This window comes from Lissotriton vulgaris, chromosome 1_1 (genome assembly GCF_964263255.1).
Source record: "Lissotriton vulgaris chromosome 1_1, aLisVul1.2, whole genome shotgun sequence".
NCBI classification, from domain to species: domain Eukaryota; kingdom Metazoa; phylum Chordata; class Amphibia; order Caudata; family Salamandridae; genus Lissotriton; species Lissotriton vulgaris.
Window position 1 is genome coordinate 2,023,451,936 of NC_141685.1, and position 13,825 is coordinate 2,023,465,760.

General features: G+C 40.5%; 1 protein-coding gene across 5 annotated transcripts in view; it reads left to right on the forward strand.

The window, feature by feature from the left end:
• Positions 1 to 13,825, forward strand: part of ITPR2 (inositol 1,4,5-trisphosphate receptor type 2) — a 1,555,333-nt gene that overhangs the window by 690,583 nt on the left and 850,925 nt on the right. For all 5 annotated transcript variants that reach the window (XM_086920227.1, XM_086920242.1, XM_086920233.1 and 2 more), the window contains 4 exons: positions 892 to 1,143; positions 5,648 to 5,792; positions 6,212 to 6,362; positions 10,591 to 10,784. In XM_086920227.1, coding sequence (XP_086776353.1) covers positions 892 to 1,143; positions 5,648 to 5,792; positions 6,212 to 6,362; positions 10,591 to 10,784 — 742 coding nt within the window. The remainder of the gene's footprint in view (positions 1 to 891; positions 1,144 to 5,647; positions 5,793 to 6,211; positions 6,363 to 10,590; positions 10,785 to 13,825) is intronic.

A 13,825-nucleotide genomic window follows, 5' to 3' on the forward strand; every position in this document is an offset into this window, starting at 1 on the left:
TTATTTCTAAAAAACAGCTTAAAATGCATAGGTGATCATGCATGCTTTAAAAATGTGATGCAAGGCTTTTGGGAAAGTCAGTATGCTATGAATAAACCCTTTCCATAGCAAAACATTGACACAGGGAGAAGGTGTCATAGAGTATCTAAATGATGCCAATATTGAACACAAGATAAACTAAAGATCAAAGTAAATTTACTAATACTGCCAGGCAAGCCACTGTAATATCATACAGAAATAAGAATTAGATGGGTGTGAAATAAAACCTGTGCAAATCAGAGATGGATAACTCCAATCCAGAATTCTGCAGCAATTTGTTAAATATTACACAAAGAAGGTAAAGAGGTCCCCAATTCAGATTATTATCTATCAGATCTAAGTCTATCTCCAGAGATGCTCATATGAGCTAAATATGTAGTAGTCCATCTTATTTGGTTTTGAATTCTTAGGAAGATTAGCAAAATAACTCTAAACAACTCATCACTATCATGTTCCCATCTGATCTATAGGAAGATGCAGCAATTTGAGCACACCATAGCTATCTCCAAATCTAAGTAGTTAATGCAGTTACTGGGTGGGCCCAAATCCTCCAATCTTAATTAAATAACTACTAGAAAATGCATGTCATTTACAGTGTATGCATTTCTTTGTAACTGTGATAGGCACCACTCACCCAGCATGACCCCTAACTATTGCAACATTTAAGTTGTATACAGCTGTTCATAGCTGCGTTAGTTGCATAATTACTCAAAACCCTTATCTTGAATTCCAGTAGATACCACTTCTTAAACACAAATAGGATACCAGATGGCTAGGAGAAGAATTTTAATTAAGATTCTTAATTGTAAAGTAATCCTCTTCTATTTCATTTCTTTTATACCTTGCTTCTAGATATCAGTTGAACTTGTTTGCAAGGATGTGCCTTGACCGCCAGTATCTAGCCATCAACCAGATCTCCACTCAGCTCTCTGTAGACCTCATCCTTCGCTGTATGTCCGATGAATGTCTTCCGTATGATCTGCGGGCTTCTTTCTGTCGCCTCATGCTTCACATGCATGTTGACAGGGATCCTCAAGAGTCTGTTGTGCCTGTGAGATATGCAAGGCTGTGGACAGAGATTCCGACCAAAATCACTATCCATGAGTAAGTCAAATTAATAACTCAAACATATGCTTTTTCTTAATGTTATTATGCAGCTACTGCAGAAAAAACGCTAAGTGCTGTTAGTTCAAACAATTGTACTTTCAGGATTACTGTATTATGCAACAATTTACTTGCTTTGTATTATGAATTGTATAATGTCACAGTGCAAAATAACACACCTGAATAATAATCCAATTTAGCCAACATGATGACTTCTCAGACACTAGGTTACTTTATGTTGGCACTTGATGTAACAACAAATGAAAATATGAATATCATCTCTGATTTGTAAAGCAGTGTTCAACATCAGGTGATTGCCTACACAATTATTTAACTACAGAATGCATAATCTATTATTATGGATTAGCCAGAGGCTGCACCTTCTCATATTTCTCCCCCAAAGCCTGGAACGACCTCCCCCACCACATCAGAGCCTCTTCATGGTTTCTCGAGCTCTGCAAAAAACTGAAGACCTGGCTCTTCATGTAACCTTACCAGGAGCAGGTGCATGCCCACATGCAAAGTGCCTTGATACCCCCACAATGTATTAGCTCGCTATGCAAATGTACATGACATAACATATGTTTTATTTAGCAATGGGCTCATGTAAAGATCTCTCCTATGAAATGTATTTCAAATCACATGCCCTGAGACAGGTTTTTGAAAACAATTTAGTTATTTAATTCAGTTAATTACTTATTTGGAGTTAATATGGGTTCATCCTAACAGTATAGTGTGCATAATTGACTGCAGCACTGAAGTTTGTAAACGTATTAACAGAGTTCAAAGATCATGAAATTAGCATGTTTCTGTTTATTTATACATATTGACTTGGTTGCAGTGTATGTTGGATTTGCTTGTTCTTATGACAAATAATCCAGCGTGTTCACTTAAAATTAATTGGTGTGCGTAAGGGGTCATATCTTAAGCCTATAAAATAATGCTTGTTCAGTTTCCTTCCATGCCAACTTTGTTGGCTTAGCCCCCCTCTAATTTATGAATGAACCATCTACCGGAGGGTTTCGTTAAGTCATGTGCAATGCCTTACTAGCTTTCACAAAGCTTAAACCTAGAAAGCTGCACATTTAGCCTTCATTAAGATCCTCATTTTGAGTGGCCTGAAAACTGTCATAAATTATTACCAACTTGGAATTACTGCTATGTTCTAGTGGATGGTATCAGTAACTCCGGGAGTGAGGAAAATCCGTCCCATTAACAATTACCTGGGAATCGGTAATCCGGAACCGATTTTCTCAGTACTTCCTCATTTTCTTCTCGATTTTCGCACTGAGATTTTGGTCGATTTAAGCAGCCAAAATCTTCATGTGAAAATTAATAGATCTGTGGAAACACAGTAGAGCTCATAATTTGATGAGGCTGGTAATAGCTGTTACAATTCCAATTGAAATTAGGATACCACCCATAATTAGGGCTGAAATGTTTGTAATGTTTTTTTTTTACCCATGACATAACATTTGATGTATTACGTTTGACTCTAATCATCTTTTATAGTGTAAGACTAAATGATTGCCCTACTAGAGTAGGTTTGAGGTTTGTGATTGGCGTTTCCATGTATGGTCACTGTTGTACCATATTGGCTAAATAATATTGTTGCCAAAACATACCCTTACATTACCTCAATGTCTTCTCTAAATTTATTTCAAAATCCTTACTTTGTTTTAAAAAGTTTCGTATATATTTGCATCACCAACTTCATCAGTCTTGTGTCTCTCCTTATTGATATGCCGGTTCCCACATTTAGTTACTGGTTGCACTTCTCGAAAGCAGACAACATCTTAGTATAAAGGATGTGCTGTTTAATGTTAAGCTTACAGTTTTTGGAAGTCTAGGAATTTGAATTTGGTGACTTAAATTAAGATATTTATTTTCCAGTGGCATAGGGATCGGTGGGTAAGTTGCGTAGTTTTAGACACACTCTGGGATGGAGTTGTTCCCCTTTTCATAGTTATGTTATATTTAATTTGTAAAGCGCACGGCTACTTGGAAGTGTCCCGACGCTAGCTTCCGAAAAAAAGAAATGTCTCCTCAACTGATTAAAAAAAATATTGTAATTTTGAGAGTCAACCTGCCGGGTTCCTCTTGCCAAACACTGCAAAAGTGAGTATTTTCTGAATCGCCTTTGGAGCAATATTCCATCATAGGAAATTGGAGTATTAGTTGAGGGGGGTTGAGAACCCTCCTCAAGTAATAATCCCAGTCCTTGTCAGGGTGAGCCACAGAAGTTGCTAAATAGACATGCGCTTTACTCTCTGGTAGCTTGGCACAAAGGAGTCAGGCCTAGGGCAGGAGCAATGTGTAAAGCATTTATGCAGTACTTAAACATAAAGTAAAAACAGAACACAAGAAAAACCAAACCAATTTAGAAAAATAAAGTAAAACGTTTCATGAATAATGATATCAAAACAACACAAATCCAATAAGTAGTGCTGGAGATATACATTTTCAAAGTTTAAATTAAAAATAACCCCAAAAATCACAAAGCACCAAATCAGGTTATGCAAGACCAGGTCAAAGTCAAACACTTTGCAATGGATTGCTGGCTGTATACTGGGTCCTGGTTCATCCCAGTGGAACGTTAACCTTTATACGTACACATTTTTGTGGAGAAAAAGAGGCCGGCAAAGAGTTGGATCTGAAGCGGAGCTTGATGGTGGCAGTTTGCTGAGGAGTGGGGTCCCTGTGCATTGATCAAAGGCAGGAAAGCACAAGTGGACATTGAGGGCTCAACGTGGATGGGGTTGCTGCATGATGTCATTTCGGATAAAGCCCTCTACGTTCAGACTTAAAAACTTTTCTGGAAGTCAGATCTCCTCCAGCAGGGAAAATCAGCTTGCTGAGGCCAACCAACAATTGAATGTCAACCTCTGTGGCTTTGACGGTGATCCCAATCTTCATCTGTTCTCCAGGCTGAAAGTTGGGAAATTGTTTCTAAGTCCCTTTTCTTGCAGTTTGTGTACAGGGGGAGTACACTCTAACACTAGTGAACGGCTCATGACCTGGGGGAATCACTCAGAGGTTAGGACTCTTTCCAACAGAGGCCAGCAGCAGGGCACAGGGCATGCTCAATAGTTATTGGCCAGCTGGGAAGATGCAGGAAAAGTCCTCTTGAAGCGTTGTATGTCCTGAAGCTCCAACAGGGGGTCAGTAAGCTGACCCTTGGAGTCACTACTGGGGTTCTGGGTGCAAGGTAAGCAGATCCAAATCTTTCTTCGTTATTCATACAGAAGGGCAGTCCTTCTGATTCTTCACAGGCCCAAGAGTTTTCCGAAGATGGTTCTGTTATGTTATATTGGTTTGTATAGTGCACTAATCATTCAAGAGGGTATCCGGGCAGGTGTGCAGGTTTGTTGTCCCCAAGGTGCTTATACGAAGAGCCAGGTTTTCAGCTTCTTGCTGAACTCAAGAAGTGACGAGGAGGCTCTAGTGTGTTAAGGGTGGTTGTTACATGTCTTGGGTACAAGGGAGGAGACAACCTTCAGTTTTGTGTTTGCGGATGCGAGGAATTTGTGCAAGTGAGAGTGAGGCAGAGCATAGGTCTCTGTTGGATTGGCAAAAGTACATGCGGCTGTTCAGGTATTATGATCCTGTGTTTTGTAGGGCTTTATCTGTGCATGAGAAGTCTGAATTGACTGCATTTGTCAATGGGGAGGCAATGAAGCTTACGGAGGTGTGTTGTGATCGGGGTGCGGTTCAGGAGGCCGAGTATGAGTCTTGCAATTGTGCTCTGGATGATCGGGAGTCTGTATAGTAGTTGTTTGGAGATTCCGGTGTAGAGCGTGTTGCTGTAGTCCAGCCTGCTGGTGAGGAGTGCTTGTCTGACGGTCTGTCTGATGTTCTGATGCATAAGATGTGGAAGCAGTAGGTGCACACTTCGTTGACTTGTGCCGTCAATAAGAGCTTGTGATCTAGAATGTTCCTAAGATTCCTTTGAAGCTCAGGAAGGGGCTGGACCTAGCACCCCCCCCCCCCCCCAGGCCATCCGGTCAAAGGTGAATTCGCTGGAAAACATCTGAAGGTATATGTGACACCTCTATTTACCTACAATGCTGAATTACTCAGCACTGTTGTCTGTTTTTATAAATATAGGACTTATTCCCAAGCAAGGAATAATTGAATTCTGATTAATCAATTTTTGATCCGCTATCATTTAGTTACTTGAGGATTTGGACTTGTTTTAACATTAAGAGCAACACTTTGTACTTTATAAACTAAAATTCCGCTACAGAATAAAATGTAATGTTAATCATGTCATGGGAGATGCAAGAAAATAGAAATAGAAACAACTGTTTTCTATGCTGAAAAAATAAGCTACTGATTTATCATTGAACACCCATTGTGTAACTGGATAAGCTGAAATAGAAATAATGTAATGTGAATCTAAACATAAAATCAAGTTTCCTGTGGGAATGTTTTTGTTGATTCTTTGTACATTGGTGTCTTGTTTTTCACCTTGCCCATACAAAATGTTTGCCTTTCTACTTAGGTATGACTCATTTACAGACTCCTCAAGAGATGAGATGAAGAGAAAATTTGCCCTGACCATGGAATTTGTAGAGGAGTACCTTAAAGAAGTTGTAAACCAGCCTTTCCCTTTTGGAGACAAAGAGAAAAACAAACTTACATTTGAGGTATATAGTCGTTGTAAACTAACCTTGAAAATATGATTCCATTCACTTGTAATATCACATTGTGTTTCAAGTCTGAGAGTCGAGGTTTCCCCTGGTCGTTTGTTTGCCAGTCAGCCTTGAGCAATCATGTTACGTGTACATTAGTTCTCTAATTGAGGTCTTGCCCCTCAAATTGTTTCTCCTAATTGCCACATACAACCGCTGATAGGCATGCACACATGAAACCTTCTATATATTTAGCCTGTACATGCATAGTCAGTAACTCTAGATGATATAAAACCTTAAAATTAGTTCAATCGAACGATTTCCTTCGGTGGTGAGAAGTGAAATTAAGAAACAAAGAGGGATTAATGCCTGAGGTATGTGGTTAGTGTTTTAATTTATGGTCATTTTCACTTATTCCCCATCTTTTTTCCTAGGTTGTCCACCTAGCTCGAAACCTGATATATTTTGGTTTCTACAGCTTCAGTGAACTGCTACGCTTAACGAGGACACTATTGGCTATTCTGGATATTGTACAAAGTCCAATGTCCTCATATTTTGAGAGAATGAGCAGATTTCAGGATGGAGGTGAGGATGTCTTTGGTGACACAACAATGATTCACATTCAGTCTTTTTGTGAGAATGACTGTTATCAAGACATGACATTGTAGATGTAAAATATAGGCATTTTCAATTGTAATGACCGGTTATGCTCATGTGACTGCAAATATCTATCACATTGTTACTGTTATGCTTAATAGTTTTGACTTTGTTGAGGTGCCATTGCCCCAGAAGACACAAAGCTCACAGTTTCTCAGAATTAAGAATGTGTAAATTAGTGTATTATATGATGTTCAGGCACATTAAACTCCAACCTTTATATTATTGTAAAACATACAAATTGAATGTGATAGAGGAATGCTTTCACTGATTGTTTAAGGTGCGATCAGGTTATAGCTTTTATAAAGCAATGTAAATGTAAATTGATACCTGTATAGCGCACTACTCACCCGCAAGAGTCTCAAGGCGCTTGTACGAATACCGCTGTGGAACCCATCCTGGCTTTCCTTGTGAGGCGTCCACTCCTGGGCACCCCCAAGGTGGAGGCCAGGCATCCTTAGCGTTGTGGGGGCCGTTGTGGAGATTAAGCAAGCTATTGCCCAGAGTTGCAGAGTGGGACTCCATGATTGGAATAGGCACCGAGGCGAGAATTAGGTCCGTAAAATTTTGAGCCCAAGACCCGCCAAGGCGGGGATTTGAACCCTGGTCCCGGGCTAGACCTCTGCATCAGGGTCTGCCGCTCTAATCATTGAGCCTTGAAAGCAATTTGGGAAAGAACTATTTTTTTTCTTTTTTTTTTAATTGCATCATGAACAATGTTATAGGAGCAAGGTTTGCCTTTTGGGATCACTTTACTCTCAAGGGACCGCAATCTAGGCATAGACTGTATTGTTTTGAATAGATATTTTTGATGAATTTTTGGCTTTGCTGTAGTTAGAATGGGGATAGATTATACATTTACAGGATGCATTGCAGTTTTCTGCATGTTGTGCTGTTATTACATAGTTGTATTATTATCTTTTTAGTGCACAATACTACCTGTTGGCATCTCTAGGACACTTTTACTGGGCAGGAGGATGAGTGAGAGGTGCTTCCAAAACTGGACTGACATTCCCTCCAGTCTTGAAAGGAGTTGCGATGGTGCAGTGTTTCCTCTGAGATCATTGCCCTGCTTATCGCTGCCTCGGGCTGTCCACACCTTCCTCTCACACACCCCGGCAGAGGGGATCCACAACACACAGAGCCATTTTTAGAGAAAGCAGCATAGATTCATGGCTGCTTGGTATTAGAAATGTAACATGAATATTTGCTTCTTTCTCTACAGAGCATGGGCACATGCACTGTAGTAAACATTTACTGACAATTGTATGAGGAAGATCTAACTTCCAACCACAGCCCAGAAAGAGGCTGTAGAAGCATGCACCAAGCCAGCACCATACTTGTGACCTGGTGTTGAAGATGATCTGGCAACAAGTGACTTACATGATGGCCCTGTGACCAAGTGAAGCGAAGTCTTGGTCCTCTGAGTTGCTCCAAAATACAGTCTTCTATTGCGTGTGTCTTGGTGGGTTCTGGAATGGCTATGGTACTTTGGATACTAAGAGAATGGGTTAACAGGTGTGCAATGGCGCTTTACAATAGGAAGCATGACACTGACTAGGTCGATGTGTGAGGGGCTTCCTATCCACCCGAAGTGAGTGTGTGATCCTTATCCATCTCGCTCCATCTTTGTGGCAGTATTGAGACTGATTGAACCTCTCTTTTTTTGTTTACTTGCTTTACAATAGGGCACATTCTGAAAATTGATATGACTATAATGACTTGCATCCTGGAGCATCTATCTCCTCGAATAGCAATGGTTCTCTAGTAATGGAAGCGTGTGACTACTGGAATGGCAATGACGCTTTACATCCTTGTGGTCTTATAGATGCTGTGGTCTTGTGGATAGTGGAATGACAATGATGTGTACAACAAGTTAGAGCATGTAGATTTAAATCGCATCCAGACCGAAAGCGTGCTGCCTCCAGTAAACTGCGTTCTAACATAGAAGCACCATTAGGTCAAACCTTTAGCGAAACGGAAATAATTATGATAATTATAATAATAACTTTGTTTATGAGTATTAATATCAGTTTTGCCATTTCCAAGTGATGTGAATTGTTTTAAACAATGTAGTAGAATTTAATGTATTAACCTCAAAAGGATTAGGGGCTGATCTGATCGTTGCCAGGATTTAAACTAACGACTGTTAGATGACTCGCAGATACATTCACAGAGATATCTTGCCATATAAATAGAAAGCCTATAAATTCATTGAGGTCTTCCAGTGGGCCAGTCCTCCCTCAGTTGTTGGTTGACCTGCAATAGACAGCTTAAAATCATGGGGATGTGAACCGTCTCTGCCATAGCAGGTAGGAATGTCAACTACTACTTTTGCAACTTTAGCATCAGCAGTCATTACATTGTGGTAAATTCATTGGGAGTACACTTACATCGTGGTATTTTACATCAGGAGTGCCTCTACTGCGGAGGGCGGGTGATATTATGTGTAGCCACACTCATACCTAGACAGGCACACACACACACACAAACACACACACACATTCTTTATATATTTTCTGAATTAATATTTTTGTAAGTAAAATGTGTTTAGCTACAATAAAACTTTTAATTGAAATTGATTCATTTTATTTTAATTTAGTTTATTTACCATATGTTAATTTTACTTTACCATCCTTGTAAAAGGAAAACTGTTTACTACCCCTATACTTTACCCATACCAGAGCCCTAAAACATCCTTACTACCCCTAAACACTAGGCATCCCTAAGCCTGAAAAACCCGTTGTTACCCCAAAACGCTACCTATGCTGAGATTCTGAGCCTTAAGACTCCTTACCACATCTTAACACTACCTGCCTCTGAACAACGCTTGCTATGCCTAAACGCCAGCTGTCCTTGAACCCTTAAAACCACTACTACCTATAAAAAAGCCAAATATTGCTTGCACTCTGCTATTGAAATGTGAAAGCGAGTCCTTCCATACTGATCTTGCATGACCATGATAGTGACACTGCTCTCTGAGAGCTGTTCTCTGCTTTGGAGCTAGAGGCGGGGTCCTAGAATGCCAAGGTACGTTTGAGCTCCTACTTCTTCATAAAAGAGACTGGCGGTCTCAAATGGAAAGCATGTAGTAGTGACCAACCACAGCACAAACAGTAAGAGAAAGGCTGATCTGCAAGGCTCTCTGGGATGGCCACAGCTCTCTGTACTGGTTGCCTGCCTGCTTGTGTTCACATGAATTGTGCGTAACAGCCTGGCTGTGTGCCTCTTTTAATGCGGGTACTGGGACAGGTACCTGCACACCACTGGTGGAATGTGCTTGTTTCAGGTTGTCTGTCAGTCCTTCTCTGTTGATCATGTTAAAATTTTAGAAAGCCTGGCATCTAATCGATGGTCAGCTGTATGTGCACCATAGTTCTCGGGTCGGCTCAACATCTTGTGATTCTGGACAAATCACTTAATACTCATATAAAGCGCTCCAATACCTTCGGGTCGAGTTCACTCTATGTAAAACTGCAAAACAAATATAGCTATCGTAATTATGTCCTTTCAGGGCAACAGCTAGCTTGCCACTTTTTGAATCCCTATACCTCATCCCTTGAGGCACTTCTAGGTGGCAAGTACGTAGTGCACCTTCTGCAAGCCTGTTTGGCCCTGCTCCCACATCAACTAAACAACAAGGGCAATGGTGTTCTATCATTTTCATGAAACCAGGACCCCATCCATAAAGGGGGCATCCACATTCTCTTTGCATTGACAAAACATGTTTGCCCACATGACCTGAATTACAGAAGGTGCTGCACAGACATCCATGGCCCCATAGAAGAGGGTGCATGAGCATCTATGGCCCCTTCGGTAACACAGACGGTCTCTAGAGGTGCAGAAATGGGTACAAATGTTCATTGTGCCTGTGATCACTTCTGCCATTAGATCCATGAAGTCTAAATCACAATACCAGGTGTTCTTTCATAAATGTGTGATAATTATCAAGGTTTGGGTGAGTACACTGTAATATGTTCGGGCTTTCAGAGTCCAAATGGAGATTTGATAGATGTATTCTAAACTGTTAGCAATGTCCATTGGAAGGAGGATTGATATCATCACTAGAGGATACAACATGATGTAGTTAAGTATTTGGTTTATTTCAAACAAAAACTTTTAAACTAAACACTCAAGAAGGCATTTTCTGTGCTAGGCAACAATGTCATGAGAACCATCCATGGAGTCGGAGAGATGATGTCACAGATGGTACTGAGCAGAGGTGCCATCCTGCCAATGACTGTAACAGATGCTCAACCGGCCCTTCATCCAAGCAAGCACATTGGCCACTCAGACAGTGAGGACATAACTGTGATGGACACAAAATTAAAAATCATTGAGATTTTACAGGTAAGGAATTGATTACAAAACTATATATTCATGTGGAATATACTAAGGAATAGATTGAGCAAAGAAGCGATTAGGCTAAGATAAAAATGAGGCAAACAAACAAGCTTATGGCTTTCTCATTACACTGTTCTGACAAATTATGATCTTGTGACTGTGTATTAGACAAGAAACATTTCTGTCATCATATTAGCTCTAATACTCAGTGCTGGGTGGACAAGTAGATAGGTGCAGTGTAAATTGTTCATAGTCTTTGATTATACAAGGAGGGTGAGCTCATAATAAGAAAAAAGTCCGCAGGTTGCCCATCACAAGAAGAATGAATCACCAGGAGAAGAGAGTAGATGGCTTGCATTATTATGCTCCTGAATAAACCTTGATCCTGCCATGAGTCTTGGATCCTATACTGTATAGCACAAATTACTGTCCCTGCATACTTTTGCCAAACCTAGCTATGCACAGCATATCCTCAAACATAGCTTCCTTGTAGTTAATTTTGGCTTGTTTGTTCTAGCCTCCAGAAAATGTTTCAGGGGACCATTTTCATGTACTAAAGGTATCTGCCCAGTATTGAGGTAGGATTTGAAGGAAGAGGGTTAGCTGTTTAGTGGTGGAGAGTTTTTATGGCACTTTATGATTTAATGCATTTGTTTGTTGAAAGACTTTCCTTCTTGGTTGTTGGTGATCAACCTCCACCTAAAGTTTTTTCTTTACGGTGAAATTAAAAAAGTGGCTGAGACACTGGCCCTTCCATTTTAGAGGGAGTAGTTAAGACTTCCTTGAGCACAAAGATTTTGGTGGAAAAACAACCAGCAGGCATGTTTATTTATTTCATGAAGATTTGGCTGGGCAGAGTGAAAGAGTCTGGGAGAAACTGCAGTCAGTTCTTGCCACACTCTAGCTGATATAGATGTAGGGCTGCATCCTGCAGTCCAACCCTTTCTAACTATGCATTCACAGCACTCTGTGGGATGGTTCAGGGTTCCTCAGGCAAGAAACAGAACGCCGTTCAAAATGACCCTCTATAAGCATTTGTTAGGGCGGTATTTGCTACAGGTAATAGACTACATTTAAGGACACTTTTAAAACCTGTTTGTGGTCTTGTTATACCAGTGCTGCATGGGAGGTGACAACTTTAGCTATACCCAGTTTGACAGAACAGTACCACTGCAATCTCTTTAAGAGCTTTTGAAAAGCACACTAGATGTGTTTTCTAGATATGTCTCTATTGGTGTTGTAAACCATCACTACTCATAAATGAGAACTTTAAGCTTTTTTTGAAGATGTGATTGGCTAAAGGGTTTTTAACGTCAAAGGTGACTTTTCCCTGGAAAGATTTAAGCAGATTATGGCTACTGTTATGACTCTGTGACTAATCTCCTGAACCCATACATTTCATCCCTAGCAACAGTAATTCTGGAGCTTTGGCTGACACTTTGCAAGTCAGGGGCACCCTCCAGTTTAGCAATAGTGGAAGACCTTCTTCCCTCAGAGGTGTATAGAGGTGGACAGCAGGCAGCCTTCTTTGTCCTCATTTTACACTTCAGCAACCCCAAAAACGTCTCTGTGCCATATATTATTCCACGCACAGTACTCTGGCCAAAGGACATGTGGAAAACCTTTACCAAAAAAGGGCAGAGACTTACATAGGACCAGTGTGTCCTCGAAATGTTAAGGGAAAGGCTTGTGTGCTACTTTTTGTAAAACTACTACTCATTCCCCTAAACAACTTTCTCTCCACAAATGCAAACCTCTTGATAATGGGTGTTGCTGCTCTTTTGTGAAATGGTGTCATAGAGATGGTGCCCTTCCTTGATCACGCTTGTCCAATTTTGTATTTGAGATTTCTTTTTTTTAAATCTTTTTATTGCAAAAGAACAATATAAAGTGGTCATCACATACAAGTAATACAATTATTGCAGTGCATTTGTTGGAAAATCACAGGTTTCACACATCTGTTTCTAATACAATGATTCTGGGTTCTGGCTATTTCGTTCAGAACTCACAATTCATTTAGCTCGTCAATGGGGGTGATTCGAGGGGGCTCAGATATGTTACCACGGTAGTTATTCCAGTTGGACCATACCGCAACCCATTTTCGGGGGCAACCCCTGGCCATATACACTGTCTTTTCTTGGACCATACACCAATCCATATCTTTCTTCCGGGAACCAAGTGTTGGGTGTGGCTATCCCCCACAGTCTCGCTATGTTTCTCTTTGCTATGGCGACTCCTGAAGGTACCCATGGTTTCCCTTTTTTTTTATTTGAGATTTCTTCATCTTTTTTCTGCAAAACAGAGAATTCAAGATATAGTGCAAACCCCGCAAGACCAGGAGTGGTTAGGGTTCCTTGTTTTGCAGGATGCGTTATTCCACTATTCCAACCATTCAGGTTTAATGCAGAAAGTACGTATTATCAGTGTGCTGTTCTCCCATTTCGGCTGAAGGCATCTACCTAGGTGTTTAATTAGTAATGGTGGCAGTGTGCTGATTCTCATCATCAGGGTTGTTTTATCTGTTAGTTGACTTCTTAGAGTATTGGTATTGCCTCTACTTGAGAAGGTTTTGTAACATGCAGTCATTCTGTTACATGATGTAGGAGTCCCAGTGAATCTGAAGAAGCCATTCTTTTGATGCAGCACGTTCAGGTCAAAGGTGTGGTTCTGGAGACTCTGCCATTAAAAGCTTTTCCACCACTGGAGAGATTAGTGAGCATGATGAATATAATTGCAATATTCACGGCTTCACTAAGCCATCAAAGGGAGGTTTTGTGGCTTGCATCCTTTTATTCCTGTTCACAAGATTGAGGATGAGAGCCCTTCAGTGATGTCTGGGGCATCAATAGAACCAGTTTTATAGTCGTCTCAAGGATGTGATTTACCTTTCTCCTCCAATGAGACAGAGCTTACAATGGGGTAGGTGCTATCAAATTTGTTTATGGAGCATCCACTCAAGATTCCTTGGCATTATGTAAGAATTGTAATAGATGCATTTGCTGTAGGGATGGCGTGCATGTTTGTAAGGAATGAAATTCATTGCACTT